Source organism: Notothenia rossii (assembly GCF_949606895.1).
Source record: "Notothenia rossii genome assembly, chromosome: 6".
Taxonomy (NCBI): Eukaryota; Metazoa; Chordata; class Actinopteri; order Perciformes; family Nototheniidae; genus Notothenia; species Notothenia rossii.
In genome coordinates, this window is record NC_136909.1 from 33,427,341 (window position 1) to 33,441,165 (window position 13,825).

Genomic DNA, 13,825 nt, shown 5'->3' on the forward strand with positions numbered 1-13,825 from the left:
CCTCTCTCTCTCACTGTCTCTCTCTCTTTCTCTCTTTCTCTCTCTCTCTCTCTCTCTTAAAAGGACAGCGATCTCATCTCACTCTGCATGACCCTAATATCATAACATGTGTGCTCTGGAAAATCACAGAACGGACGATCGTCCTTATTATTATGCCGTTTAAACCAATTATTTAAATGTGTTTGTTAAATTCGGCATCATGTAAGTTGCGCTGACAGGTCCACACACTTCTTCCCCGCAGCGAGGCTCCCACGCCCTCCTGCTGATAGTTGACGAGCGTCAACCCCCCCCCCCCGGTTGATAATTCTCGATCGTTGGCACGCTGATAGCAATTTATTTTTAAATGGCACTTCATATCAAAAAGGTTGCCGACCCCTGCACTACAGGAAAGAGGAAACTCCAAAAAGCGCAAAAGTCTTGTCTTGCAAAAGTTTTCCTTGCTGAATCTAATAGATAAACAAGTTTTGTTGTTTGGAACAGCCCACAAATAAATAATAATTTCCTAAAAGAGATGGACACTGTAGCTTTTATAACACATTACTTTAGAGCAGGTGTAGCCAACACGGTGCCCACGGGCAATTAGTCGCCCGCAGGGCATGTTCTAAAAATAGCTCGCCAAGCAAATCCAGTGTTGCAGTCGGGAAGAAAAGCAATGTGGAGCGGCACCGCAATTTCCACTGGGGACAGAGGGGACATGTCCCTCCCCACCTTTGTGTCCCCCCACTTTCCAAATATATTTTATTTTTTAACGCAAGCCGTCATCGCCACGGAGGAGCACACAGCCTCTGTGAGCGAGCGAGACACAGAGAGACAGAGAGAGAGAGAGCTAGAGAGAGCTAGAGAGAACACACCTTTATCTATTTAATGTGTTGTAAAAAATAAAGTAAGAAATCATTCCAATGTGTACTATAGCACAGTAAAAAAAACTGTTTAAAAGGGGAGTGATTAGTGAAATATGCATAAAGACAAATAAAGAATGCTAACTAGGTAACATAACATAAGAATAAACAAGTTTAAATGATTTGTTATTGGTTGTGATCATATTCTAAAGATGTTTGGATTATTGAAAAGTATACAGCTCCCTTTCATAGAGTGTTGAGAGCTGTATCCATACATTTATTTGTGCTCAAAGTGCACCAGATTGATGCATTTATCGGCAATACAAATATCTTCCCGGGGGTGCATGCCCCCGGAGCCCCCTAGAGCAGGGGTTCCCAACCTTTCTTCCCAAGAGCCCCCCCAAATGACTCCTGTTGGAAGTTGCCCCCCCCCGACAGACACACACAAAAGGGGAGGGGGGGGGGGGGGCAACAGCGGTAATTAAAGTTTAAAAGTCTCAAAAATGCTACAACTACTGTCACAAACTGGATGAATGTGAAGTATTTTGTTAAAGGAGGATGAAAGCGTAACTAAGGAGCACTATTGGAGTAGCTTTGATGGTTATTGGACTCAGGATTCATTCATTTGGATTCATGCTGTATGAAGAAATTAAAGGACGACGCAAGTGGAAACAATTCACAAAGGGATTAAACTGTTTAAAACACATGCTCAAAGTAAGCCGGATTTTGCCGATGTGTTTATGTGGATTCAAAAATCGTAGATAATCTACAAAATGGAGGAGAACGATCTGTACGGAGCAACTGTGACAAATAATCCAACTGAAACCGGCATGGACAATGACTATTTTAAAAAAATGCGCTTATCCAGAAAAGCCTGGTTTGGACACTTTACGGGTAGAAGAAACATTTCTATTAAAGAAAGAATTATACATTTCTGTCTTTTTATGCCTTTAATAGCTACTAACTTGAATTTTTATTAAAATGAATTAATCAATTATTTTGTATATTTTATTGTAATGTAGAGACAAGGCTTCTTTTGACAATCATGTATTGCTTTACAATTATATGTAAAAAAAAAAGTAAAAAGAAAAGACTAAATATGATATTTGGCCTCAAATCCTCTGAGGCCGGGCGCCCCCCCCCTGTGATCTTTGGCGCCCCCCAGGTTGGGAACCACTGCCCTAGAGAATGTGAGGTCCACCCCCAAATAAAGCAGGTTAAAATAATTAGAGGTTAAATGTAAGCATATCATAATATAATAATAATCCTAAAAAAGGTTGGTGACCCCTGTTTTAGAGTTAACACTTTATTTTTATGGCACTATATTCAGGGGTGCATACATCCATATTTGGTGCTCTATTGATGATATGTAGCAGAAATATGGAGCATGTGATTAAAATAAACTTTAATGTGTGTTCAAGGTAATAAAGGAACATGTCCCCAGTGCAACAGTGTGGTTCACTGGTTCTTTTAATAAATATTTTTGTTGAAGAACAATGGAGCTCAATATCACAGAGGGAGAACATATATGTATATACCTTAGATAAACACAGAACGTATTTGTAGATATTTTGTGATGTTTATGAGAGTTGTACCCTTTTTTCAAATTGTTCTTACTGCAGAAGAAGTAATTATTTTTGCAGGAAAGCACCATAAAAACAATAAAGCAGTAGAAGTCATTAGTGACACTGTACAATAAAGAGTACGCATTATTACAAAATAAATGACAATGAGTCAAGTGTAGGATATTAATCTAAAACCTTTTTTGTAAAAAAACGGGCTAACTCATACTGTTTCTGTTGTGTAAAATACTGAAAATCTCAAACTAGTCAAAAGTACATAAGAGGTAGGAATGTTATGGTCTTATAAAACCTTTGAAGCGGGAACACCTGCTTCAGGGTAGTGCTTATCAGGCTTCCTGCTGTTACTGTGAAGTAAGTGGAAACACCTTTGAGAAATGTTGCTCTTTAAGGGTTTTAATTTTATTTATTTTTTAAACCTAACCTAAAACTTTAAGTATAAATATTCTCAGCTCACAGCCCATTCGGTCCACTGATAAAAGCAGTAAATAAAACAGAATAAAGCCCCGCAAAGGCAGGACAGTCCTGCTGGACTCGAAGCCTCAAAACCACCACTCTGACACAAGCAGATAAAAGTAAAAAAATAGTTAATAACTACCTGCTGTGCTCTGTTAGTAAATGTGACTTTTAACACATTGCCACAAGTCTTTTGGGGGAGGAATACGATTTAAGAGTAACACTATCTGTTGGTGTGAGATAAAGGGCATTTAAAATTCTAGGCTTTGGTAAAGTGACATCTGCAGTGTCAGTACGCCTAAATCTACACCTCTCAGCACTTTTAAATAAAGTTGTCAGAAATGTTTGCTCCTGAACTGCTTGGTGTCTTTCCCTTTAATAATGCAACACACACTCTCTGCCTCATAGTCTTATCTCTCTCTGCTGAAACACACAAACAAAAACAGCATTTCTTTCTAGCGCCTTGGATTTTGTCTTTTCTCTTTCACAGCTCGGTTTTGAAAACCAAACTCAAACATTAACTGCTTTCTTGCAGGGTCAGACCAAAGTGAAGCGCACTGGTCAGTGCTGTGACGAATGCGCCGCCGCCAAGGGAAGCTGCCTGTACGAGGGGGTGGTGCGTTACCATGGAGACATGTGGAATGGCACAGGCTGCGAATTCTGTAACTGCAACCGGGGTCAGGTCCTCTGCCAGAGGGCCGAGTGTGCTCGTGTTGAATGTCCGCAGGTGAGCCTGACAGAAAAAAGGTCTTCTTTAGAGCAAATCTGGGTTCATTATAGGAAACTGTACTCGTTTATTTTGTTGTCACAAACATTTCCTCGGGGGGCATAAATGTCCTCAAAGGGCTGGAAAATGTTTGATAAAATGTTATTAAGCAGAGCCACAGAGCTTAGAAATTGAACCTGACTACACTTTGCTCACAGTATATTTTTCCATTCAACAGTACATTACTTGTAGGACACCTTGTTGCAAGAATAGCATTGGTCTACTGTCTGCAAATAATAAAAACAGAGGAAGTAATAATTACTGGTGTGACAATTAGCCAGAGCTGTATGATCATTTGTTAAGGTAAAACAAACAACTGCTGCACAGAGTATTGGTTTCAGATAAGTCTTAACTATAGAGTTGTAAAGAACCTTTGAGACAAATGTATGATTTGCGTGATCAGGCTTTCACACATGTACATCTTAAATGTACTTCGTACCTGCTTAGACTGATGATAAGTAAAAAAGTCAAAAGGTAAGATATTATTGCAATGCCTAATATTAAGATTGGCATTCAAAAGAGTGGAGATCAAATTTTTTTCCATTTACTTTTACCAACATAGCAATAGTAGATATGTTTTGGCTGCAATACCATAAATTCAGTGTAAATTAGCATTAAAAAAAAAGGCATGTAAGAATACATAAATAATAACACTTGCTGTACTTAAAGAGCATCTTGCAAGTTTTTTTTTTCTACATTTATGCTTAAACTTGCTTGAAAATTATAATTAAAAAAGTGAATGTAGGATTTGATATGTTTTACGAGACACAAGGGCAGGAATTCAGAGGGAAAGGAGCAATTTTGAGCTCTGCTCTTAAAAACGGCTTTTTTTTAAGGTCATACGTCAAACGCGTCATATTACATAACAAAGGGTAAACATCTCCGCTCTCTGACCGTGGGTATAGTTAGTAGTTGCGTTGAGTTGAGCGGTTGTGTTTTAGTGAGCTGGTATTTTTCTGTAGTTTTACATTGTATTTCACCATTTGTAATCATGGTGCAGTATTGTGTTTGTGCAGGTTGCACAAATACCAGCCTGTAAGGACATCGAGTCCACAGTAAAAAGGACAGGAGCTAGCGTTCGTTCCTCGGTGCGTTGTGCATCCACCTCCCTGCAGCACATACTCTCCACAGCTTTATCAGGAAACCGTATTACTTCTCTCCCCCCCCTTCGCTGCTCTCTCTCTCTCTCCCCTCCGGTACACGGCACCGTAAGACATAGTGTGGAGTAGCATTAGGTAACGATGTGGTGGCTGTACTGCTCCAGCCGTCTCCTTTGTGTTTGTTTGTGTGTTTCCCCCTGTCTGTGTTGTTTGTGTGTGCGTGGTGGCTGTCACTCCTGGCTCCCGGCTCAACCTCCACTCACCTGCTGCAATCAGCTGTGCACCCTCCCCGACTACACACCTGCTTTCCATCAAGCCATTTACAACGGCATATCAACGGAGGCTCCACAACCTTTCTCCGCTAGATCGTCAAGTATCAGCCGTATCTCGCGTCTCTCCTCCGGTACACAGCACCGTAGTGTGGAGTTGCATTAGGTAACGCGAGATACGGCTGATACTTGCGCATTAGTTTCTGTTATGGATCAGTATCAACAGTCCTGCCAGTAACGTTACTATATTATCAATGCTACTTTAGTTATAGCCTGATATATGATAGCTAACTTCACAATGTTGTGATGTGGCGTTAGCTAACATTCTGTAGCTAACGCCGGTCACTCACCAAGATAGCTGCCCAGTTCTCCACTGGTTCTCCTCACACCACAGCTCAATTTCTCTCCGATGGCCGTTATTTCTTCTAAGCCTTGGCTGCTCCTGGTCTCTTGGACGCCTAGCAGGCTCATAATTATAAGGTTGTGGTCCCTCATATGCATTCGAATATTCATGTTCAACTTCTTCTGTGTCTTCTGTGTCGAAACTAGCATTGGGATCCATGTTTATTAATACGTTACACCGGCCGCTCTCCCCCTTGTTTCCCCCATGTTACGTCACACGCGGGAGGTCACGTGCCGAGGCTTTTTTTTGCGGAAGTGAACATTTCTTACAAAAACGACGCCATATGTCACTGTAGTGTATATTTCTGTATATTTTTGGGAAAATCTAGTGTATTCATCATTTCCCTACACATTTATTCACAGGTGTCTTTAACCTGGAAGTTGCTCTTTAATGGTTTATTTTTATTATGTATTAGGTTACTTTCCTGTAGGCTCCACCCGCTTTAAACGTACTTCTCTTGACCCCAAAATGCAAAATGTCAGCAGCAAGAAATGCCATTTCCTCGCCTTCAAATTAGCCCCTATAAGGTAATGGAAGATGTCATAGTCACTTAATTCACAGTTTCATATAGTCTGTGTAATTTTCTGCTGTGAAATGTACCAGTTCACAAGCTCTGATATAACTATCTTAATTTGTAGTCAGGAGATTCGGTGTGATTTAAGGGTCAGGTGATCATTTAAGGTTACATGGTTGTCTGCATTCACCATGGGTTATTCACTCAGGTCAGCTGGAGTAATTTAAAAAGAAGAGTGAGACTCAAAATATCTGTGTGGTAGCTGGACACAGCAGCAAACAATTACAGGGGTAAGTAAACTTGCACTTAAAGTTCAGCACTATAATAAGAATGTAGGTACAACAAATGTAACTTCACTTAATTACCTGACTTGAAAGGCTGTTTTGGGGAGAGGCATGGGGTGATGTATGCTATAGCTCAGGGCCGGCCCTAGACTTTTGGGGGCCCTAAGCAAGATTTTGTTTGGGGGCCCCCCTCACTCTAGCGCGTTCTCACTACACACAACACGGAACCAACTTTTGTCTTATGATGTTAGTATGAGCACACATATTGTACAAATAAGCATGTAAACACTAAAGTGGGACCTGAGAAGAGCAGCACAGTCTTTAAATTGACTACAAATAACTACCTAGGCTATAACTAATGACTATATAAACTCAGTGAACAGAAATATAGAAACTCCTCAGTCCTCAGTGACATATGTTTTGTTGTTGTGGCTCTGAGTCTGTACTCCAGCACATTATATTTGAAATGAAACAAGGACTATGAGGTTAAAGTGCATACTGTGACCAAGTATTAAATATGACTACTTTGTTGAAGTGTATGTTAATTTGTCCAATATTACATTTGATCCCCCATTTTAGGGGATCAAAAGTACTCTGACAAATGAACATAAACTTGAATAAAGTAGTCATATCAGATAGCACTGATGAACTGACAGTACAGAATAAAAAGACTGACAAAGTGACCATCACTGTTCAAAGATAGATATTTTTAATAAAAAACACTCAACACTAAATAGAATATATAAATAGATCCAAAAATACCTTTAAAGGATTAAATAATATGTGCAAAACAAACTGCTTAACAATGAAATGAAATGTAAAAAAACAAATGCAAATACAAATGTTCCTCTCGTACGTACAGTCAGAATTGTTCTCTTCTTGCTTTCCTGGAGGCAAAGTCATTGATGACCTGATCATAGGAGATCTGGCTGCCAATCCGGTGGTTTATGCTGATTATTGCCATTCCACTCAGGCGATCCTGGGCCATGGAGGACCTCAAGTATGTTTTTATCAGTTTGAGCTTCGAGAAGCATCTCTCTGCGGACGCCACTGTCACTGGAAGGGTACAGGCTATTCTCAGCGCTATCCAAAGATTTGGATAGATCTCACACAGCTCGTTTTCATTTAAGAAGGTGAGCATCTCCAATGTGGTCATATCTTCTTTGGGAAGCTCTGGAAGGCTTTGCATCTCCATGGCTAGCTCTCTCCAGTCAACGTCTGCCTCTTCGCCACAGGTCAATGTTTTTCCCAGCAGGGCACATTGGTCTGTAAGTGACTCATCATCCAGATTATGGAAGTTGTGAAGCACTCCAAACTTGTCTCTTACTTCCCCCAGGGACTTGAATCTGTCCTCCAAAGACTGGATGCCACAGTCCACCACAACATTAAAGAATCCTGTTTCCAGTCTCGTCATGGCATCAGCCACTGCCTCGTCAGCTGCCTCGTAGGCAAAATGCCTCTTTTTGCTCCGCAGCCTCTTTTCTTTCAGCACTGCCTCAACATTCATATTTCCACAGAGCTCTTTTGCTGTGGCCTGAGCATCTGTGAACCCAGTGGCCCTGTAGGTTACCAGCGATGCTTTGGTTTTGTCTAAGAGACTGACCGCAACATCCAGCTGCATGTTGACAGACTGAAGGAGCTTGCTAACTGTATTGATCTTTGACAGAATATCATACCAGACAACAGTGCAGATTTGGAATCTAAATGATCCAATTTCTTCTGCCAGGGATTGGGCCTCAATTCTGACCATGAGATCATTTGCGTTTTCCCTCACCTCTAGCAAAGCCTCCCTGACCTTATCCGTTTGGTAGCGCAACGGCTCGATGCTATTCACTCTGCTCTCCCACCGCGTCTCACTCCAGGACTTGAGAGTGATGTCCACATGTTTTTTCAGGATGGTCCACCTCTGGGGAGAACCTGAAAACAAGGTGTACAGCTTCTGAACATTACCAAAGAAGCAAGTAGCATCTATTGATCCTTTGGCTGAATCCGCCACCATCAAATTCAGTGTGTGGGCTGCACAAGGAACATACAGAGCTCGAGGATTCTTCTCCAACAGCCTGGCCTGCACCCCTTTATTTCTGCCCTTCATGTTTGCACCATTGTCATAGGATTGTCCTCTGCAGTCCTCAAAGGGGATCTTCAGCTCCTCCAGCCTGTTCAAAATGAGTGTAGACAAACCAAGCCCTGTGGATGCAGGGGCTATGATGAACCCCAGAAAGTGCTCCCTGATCTCAGTCCTTTTCTTCACACTCACTGTTCGAATCACAACAGTCATCTGCTCCTGGTGGCTGACGTCTGGGGTGCAATCCAAAATGATGGCAAAATACTTGGACTCTTTGATTTCAGCCACCATTGCTGCAAGTATTGTGTCACTGATACAGGACATGAGTTCATTTTGGATTGTTTTACCCAAGTATGTAGTGTAATTTCCTCCACTGTCAATGCGTCTGATGTGTTCTTTCAGAACAGGGTCAAACTTGGCAATTAGCTCAACTTCTTTGAGGAAATTCCCGTTGTTGTGGTTATGCAGGGTGTCAACAGTCCCTCTAAGTCCCAGGTTCCTCTCTGCTAGAGATTGGATGATGGAAACCAACCGAATGAGCACCTCTCTCCACCTCTTCTTCTCTGCCTCCAGGAGGTACAACTCTGTTTTGTCTATTGTCTTCCCTTTTCTAAGACGGAGCTCTAGTTCCTTCCAAGTCAACACACTTTTCACATGATCTGGGCTGTTGTCGTGTAGCTTCAGTAATGCGCCAATATTCACCCAGTCCTGTTGTCCCTCTGTTATGAGCTTTAATGATTTCTTGGAAAACAACTTGCAGCAAAAGTAGTACACTGAATCATTGTTCTTGGAGTATATTAACCAGCTTCGCTTAACTTTCTCACCATTTACAAGTGTTCTAAACATGTAATGATAATGAAAGCTTCTGTTGTTTGGTGTTTTCGGGAATACAAAATCTCTGTCCACCTGTACTGGCCCCCTAATCACCAGATCTGTACGTACGTGATCGTTAAGTACTGATGGCCACCCAGTTGGATCCATTGGTGAACCAGAGAGAAAAGGAGTAGAAGTTACAGAGGTAGGTGTAGTAGGCGTAATGGTACTGCTCTCAACTTCAATGGGTACAGAAATACCTATAGGGAAATTAATTTTAAAAAATAAGTTTTTGTTACTTGACATGTTTACAAGTTGATGTTCCTGGCAATGAACAACACAGTTGAATGATTGAACACAATAGTAATAATAATATTCATAATAATAATAATAATAATAATAATAATAATACCATGATTGATTGGACATATAGTGCTTTGCTTTTCTTGACAAACAAAGTTAAGGTCTCTTTGATGTAGGCCTAAACTTACCAGCATTGTCAGAGGTGGTTTCTTCAGTGATGGAAGTTGATGGAACTGCTATGGAATAAAGAAGTATATCATTGTTTAATATATGACTATAGGACTGTCTCTAGATCAGCTGTCTTTTCACCACGATGGCGCTGCTTTTGAGATAGCTCCAAAGTGCTGATCCAGAATCAGTCTTTAAAAACAGGTATCATCAAACTCCTGCCCCATGCATGACAGATATTTATTATAAGCAATGAACAGCGAGCTTGCTCAATAGAACTTCGACAAATGGCAATTGTAGCTAGCTCTATGGGCTTAATCTATACACTTAACACATCATTTACCAGCATTGTCTGAGGCGGTTTCTTGGATGACATCGGAGTCACTGGTGCCAACAGCTGACCTTGTGGTTTCACATTCACCAACAGCAGCGGTCGAGGTTGATTGACCTGCTATGGAATAAAGAAATATATGATTCGTAATGTAATGACTTAATATTCCAAATTCAGAAAGCTCTCACTTTGGGCCCATTTGAACTCACCAACAGTGTCCTCAGTGGACGTTGTGGTGTGTGCTGGCACCTGCTGTGGGCTTCCAAAGTACTTCAGAAGTGCTCCTGAGGAGAGTATGTTAAAGAGTTAAGCTTTATGGAAACTGACTTGAAATGGAACATCAAATGGAACATACTAGCTTTATATAGCTAATTCAATATTCAGCCAATGAATACTTGCATTTACATGAACTTAGAACCCACACAATGATGTTTGGATAGTTCGATAGATAGATAGATAGATAGATAGATAGATAGATAGATAGATAGATAGATAGATAGATAGATAGATAGATAGATAGATAGATAGATAGATAGTACTTTATTAATCCCAGGGGAAATTGGTTTACTTGGTCAAAATATGAAACAAGCACATATACCTAGCTAACATTAGCTACGAGTGTGACTTGCTGCCTGAGCTAAACTTTTCTAAAGTAAATTAATCAGTAACGTTAATAGCATCGCATTATTCTACAGAAAGGCTGAGATAATAATGATAACTTGGCTAGTTAGCTAGCTGTAACGTTAGCTAGAAAGTAAGTAGTAGTAGTAAGTAAGTTAGAATACTCCCAAATCCAAGTTATCCAACTATTGTTAGTGGGACACAGGACAGGAGACAGAGCCATAATATGAAGTTACATACCTTTATTGTCTTGCCTTTTTTCTTCATTAAGTTTTCTATTTTTTCGTTTTTGATCACCAGAGGCGTATGTCCTTTTTTTGCCAGACATCATGCAAACTGAAGGCACCACAGTTGAGCTCTCAGCTTTGCCTGCCTGCTCGCTCAAGTTGTCACAGCGTTACAAATGTGCAGTGTTGGGCAAGTTACTTCCAAAATGTAATATATTACATATTACTTATTACTCTCTTTCGAAAGTAATAAGTTACATTACAATATTACTTTCTCTGAAATGTAATGAGTTACACTACTTTAGTTACTTTTTAGTTACTTTCACCAAAATAACCGCAAAAGAATAGCTAGGTATTTTAAATGCTAAAATGTATTTTAGTGCAGCTCATTATGCATCCAGTGAAGGGCAATGTGGTATAGCATAACAACTGTGTAGGCCCTTAAGGCTACTAACAACTTGTATTACAGGGCTTAGTTGAATACTCGATTCTGATTGTAAATTCTTAACATGTGAGACGTTGTTAATACAGCAGTACAGACCGCTGTCAAGGACTATAATGAAGGTTAACATATTGTAAATCAAGGCAAATATTATTTAAACCATGCTCATGGTTTGAAATGGCAAACATTGAAAGGCAAAAGTATTATTAAAACCATGTAGCCTACTACATCATCAGCTTGGTCCCATCATATACGATGGGAAGAGAATATTTACTGTGCTTGAAAACTGGTATCACATCATTATGTGAGGTTGACTTTGTGACCTGGAGAACATTTCAGCTGCAACATCAGCTCGTTGATAATAAGCTTGGGATATGAGATATTTTTGTAGCCATTCGTGGTGAAGGCATCTGTGCTATTGTATGCATTATTTTTGACCCAACATTTCTACAGGCATGTCAGAATATGGTACTATTTTCACATGCATATTCTAGCCATTGTCTATTTTTATACCACAAGCTGCAAAATGACCGCCTTACCCCACTGTACAGGCGGGTAGTTGTTTAGATATACCTGGCACCTGCGGGCCGCAGAGGGGCGGCGTAGTTTTGGGCGACGAAGACTGCTGCTCCGGGGCCGGCGAGTCAGGCGGGAGTAAGCTAGTGTCCACAACGGAGGGTAGCGTGATGTCCGCATCTGACCTGTTGCTACTGTCTGCAGTAGATGCAGTGTTGCTGGCGTTTAGTGATGGTTGGTTTAACCATTTTCGTATAAATGATTATCCACAGATCAGATGTGTGTCACTGTTGTGGAAGCACTTTGGAAATGATGCACGCGCAGCGGAGCAGGTCACGCGCACCTGACACAATGTGTTGTTTGTATTTTTCGCTACGTTCTCTTTTTTGAATGGTTGCATAACGTTCAACTTCCCCGAAGATCTCGACGCGAAGCCTGAAGGGTAAACACCAGGTTTACTAATCTACCCGCACAATTTGTCCGGTGTCGGAATGTCTCGCTATGTTAGTACATTCTTAAAAAACAAAACACCATTTAATTTCGGGTTAAAATGTGTTGTAACTGCGTTACTGAGCATTGTAACGGGTAATATATTACCCACATTTCATTAGTAATGCGTTACATTACTTCGTTACAGCAAAAAGTAATATATTACTGTAACTCCGTTACTTTTGTAACGCGTTACACCCAACACTGCAAATGTGCCACAAAACCAACCAATCGGAGAACTCGAGAAGGTCAATTCTGATTGGCTGGTCGTCTCCAATCATATCTTCTATCTGAGATAGATGAGAGTAACACCTACGCCACGACGATTGTTTTTGTACTCCAAATATTAAGCAAAATATGTCACATTATATAATGACTGTTACAGGTCATCATTTTGAGAAAAAGGCCTTCAAAGTTTCCTCTTCTCTGGATCGATCTGATTGATTATTAGCGGAGCAAATTATCAAAATAGTACGGAGGGAAGATATTTTCGTTTGGATTACTGGTCTGGGGGAAGCCCGCGAGTGTGTGTGTGTGTGTGTGTGTGTGTGTGTGTGTGTGTGTGTGTGTGTGTGTGTGTGTGTGTGTGTGTGTGTGTGTGTGTGTGTGTGTGTGTGTGTGTGTGTGTGTGTGTGTGTGTGTGTGTGTGTGTGTGTGTGTGTGTGTGTGTGTGTGTGTGTGTGTGTGTTTGTGTATTTTTGCATTTGTGTGTATTGTGGGAAAACACTCGAGAAACACCGGCTGTTGTTATGCCTGCTGTGACGTCAAGTTACTCCGTTCTCCGCTTTTAATTATGCCGTTACAAGCTTCAAAGTTGTATTTATCATCTGAATTTGCCGAAACAAGTTTAATATTCTGAAAGCCAATACTTTGTTTATTTGAAATCAGATGAAAACAAATTGTAACGGACCCTGCCGTGTTATCTATGATTACTATACACCTTACATTCATCATTTCAGCGGAGGGAGGGGAAGCGGCGCTGCGGAACAGCAGAGTGGCGAGTGAGAGCTGTCATCCTCCCTTTACAAGCTTCAAATGCCTGTAGCTAATGAGATTGAATCAGTGTTCGAATTACCCATTTGCTTTCGGGGGAGCCCTATTTATTTATTGTATTGCTAATCATATAGGCAGACCTGAAAGATCTATATGTTTCCTGCATTAGGTCAACATTGATCGCCAATAGCTTGTTTGGTAGGACATCTTTTTTTCTCGTCTCCGAAATCTCGATCGCTTTTTCGTTTGCCTGGCCCTTATGGTGATTATAAATCTTTTTCCGCAGGTTATTCTTTTAATCACTGCTGACTTTTCCCTGAATCCTTTCTTGTGAAAGGTGCACTCCGGTGGATTTTTCTGCGAGCGGCAGAGAGATCAATATACTTTTTGCCTCTTTGCAAATCTCATATCCACATTCATCAGAAAAGATGGAGTGAGTGGAATGAAAAGCCATGGATAGCTTTCATTCCACTCACTCCATCTTTTCTGTGTCCAGTTAAAAGGCAGGTCATGGGCATCGTCAGGTTTGCTAGTGCAGGTGGCGCCGGCGGCTGTGGCCGTTGTTGAAGCCTCTTCAGGCTCCGCATCGGCAAGCCTCCCCCTCGGTGTGGAGCTGTCAAACGCGACCCTAACGCCGCTTACAGCC

General features: G+C 41.0%; 2 protein-coding genes across 2 annotated transcripts in view; one reads left to right on the forward strand and one right to left on the reverse strand.

Annotated features, from left to right (window-relative positions):
• Positions 1-1,938: 1,938 nt before the first annotated feature.
• fras1 (Fraser extracellular matrix complex subunit 1) overlaps positions 1,939-13,825 on the forward strand; it is a gene marked incomplete at its 5' end in the record, with an annotated part of 207,349 nt that continues 195,462 nt past the window's right edge. Inside the window, 2 exons of the mRNA XM_079689876.1 lie at positions 1,939-2,004; positions 3,411-3,602. Of these exons, the coding sequence (XP_079546002.1) occupies positions 1,939-2,004; positions 3,411-3,602 (258 nt within the window). The remainder of the gene's footprint in view (positions 2,005-3,410; positions 3,603-13,825) is intronic.
• Positions 6,898-9,984, reverse strand: LOC307042404 (zinc finger MYM-type protein 1-like). Its single transcript, XM_079686267.1, has 3 exons — positions 9,904-9,984; positions 9,581-9,628; positions 6,898-9,349 (listed from the first exon to the last, which is right to left on the reverse strand). The coding sequence occupies exon 3, from the start codon at positions 9,255-9,257 to the stop codon at positions 7,074-7,076; it is 2,184 nt and encodes a 727-aa protein (XP_079542393.1). The 5' UTR covers positions 9,258-9,349; positions 9,581-9,628; positions 9,904-9,984; the 3' UTR covers positions 6,898-7,073.

What these genes read in the sequence shown, in the direction of transcription:
- LOC307042404 (XM_079686267.1), bottom strand. Translation starts at nt 9,257, where the DNA reads ATGGATCCAACTGGGTGGCCATCAGTACTTAACGATCACGTACGTACA.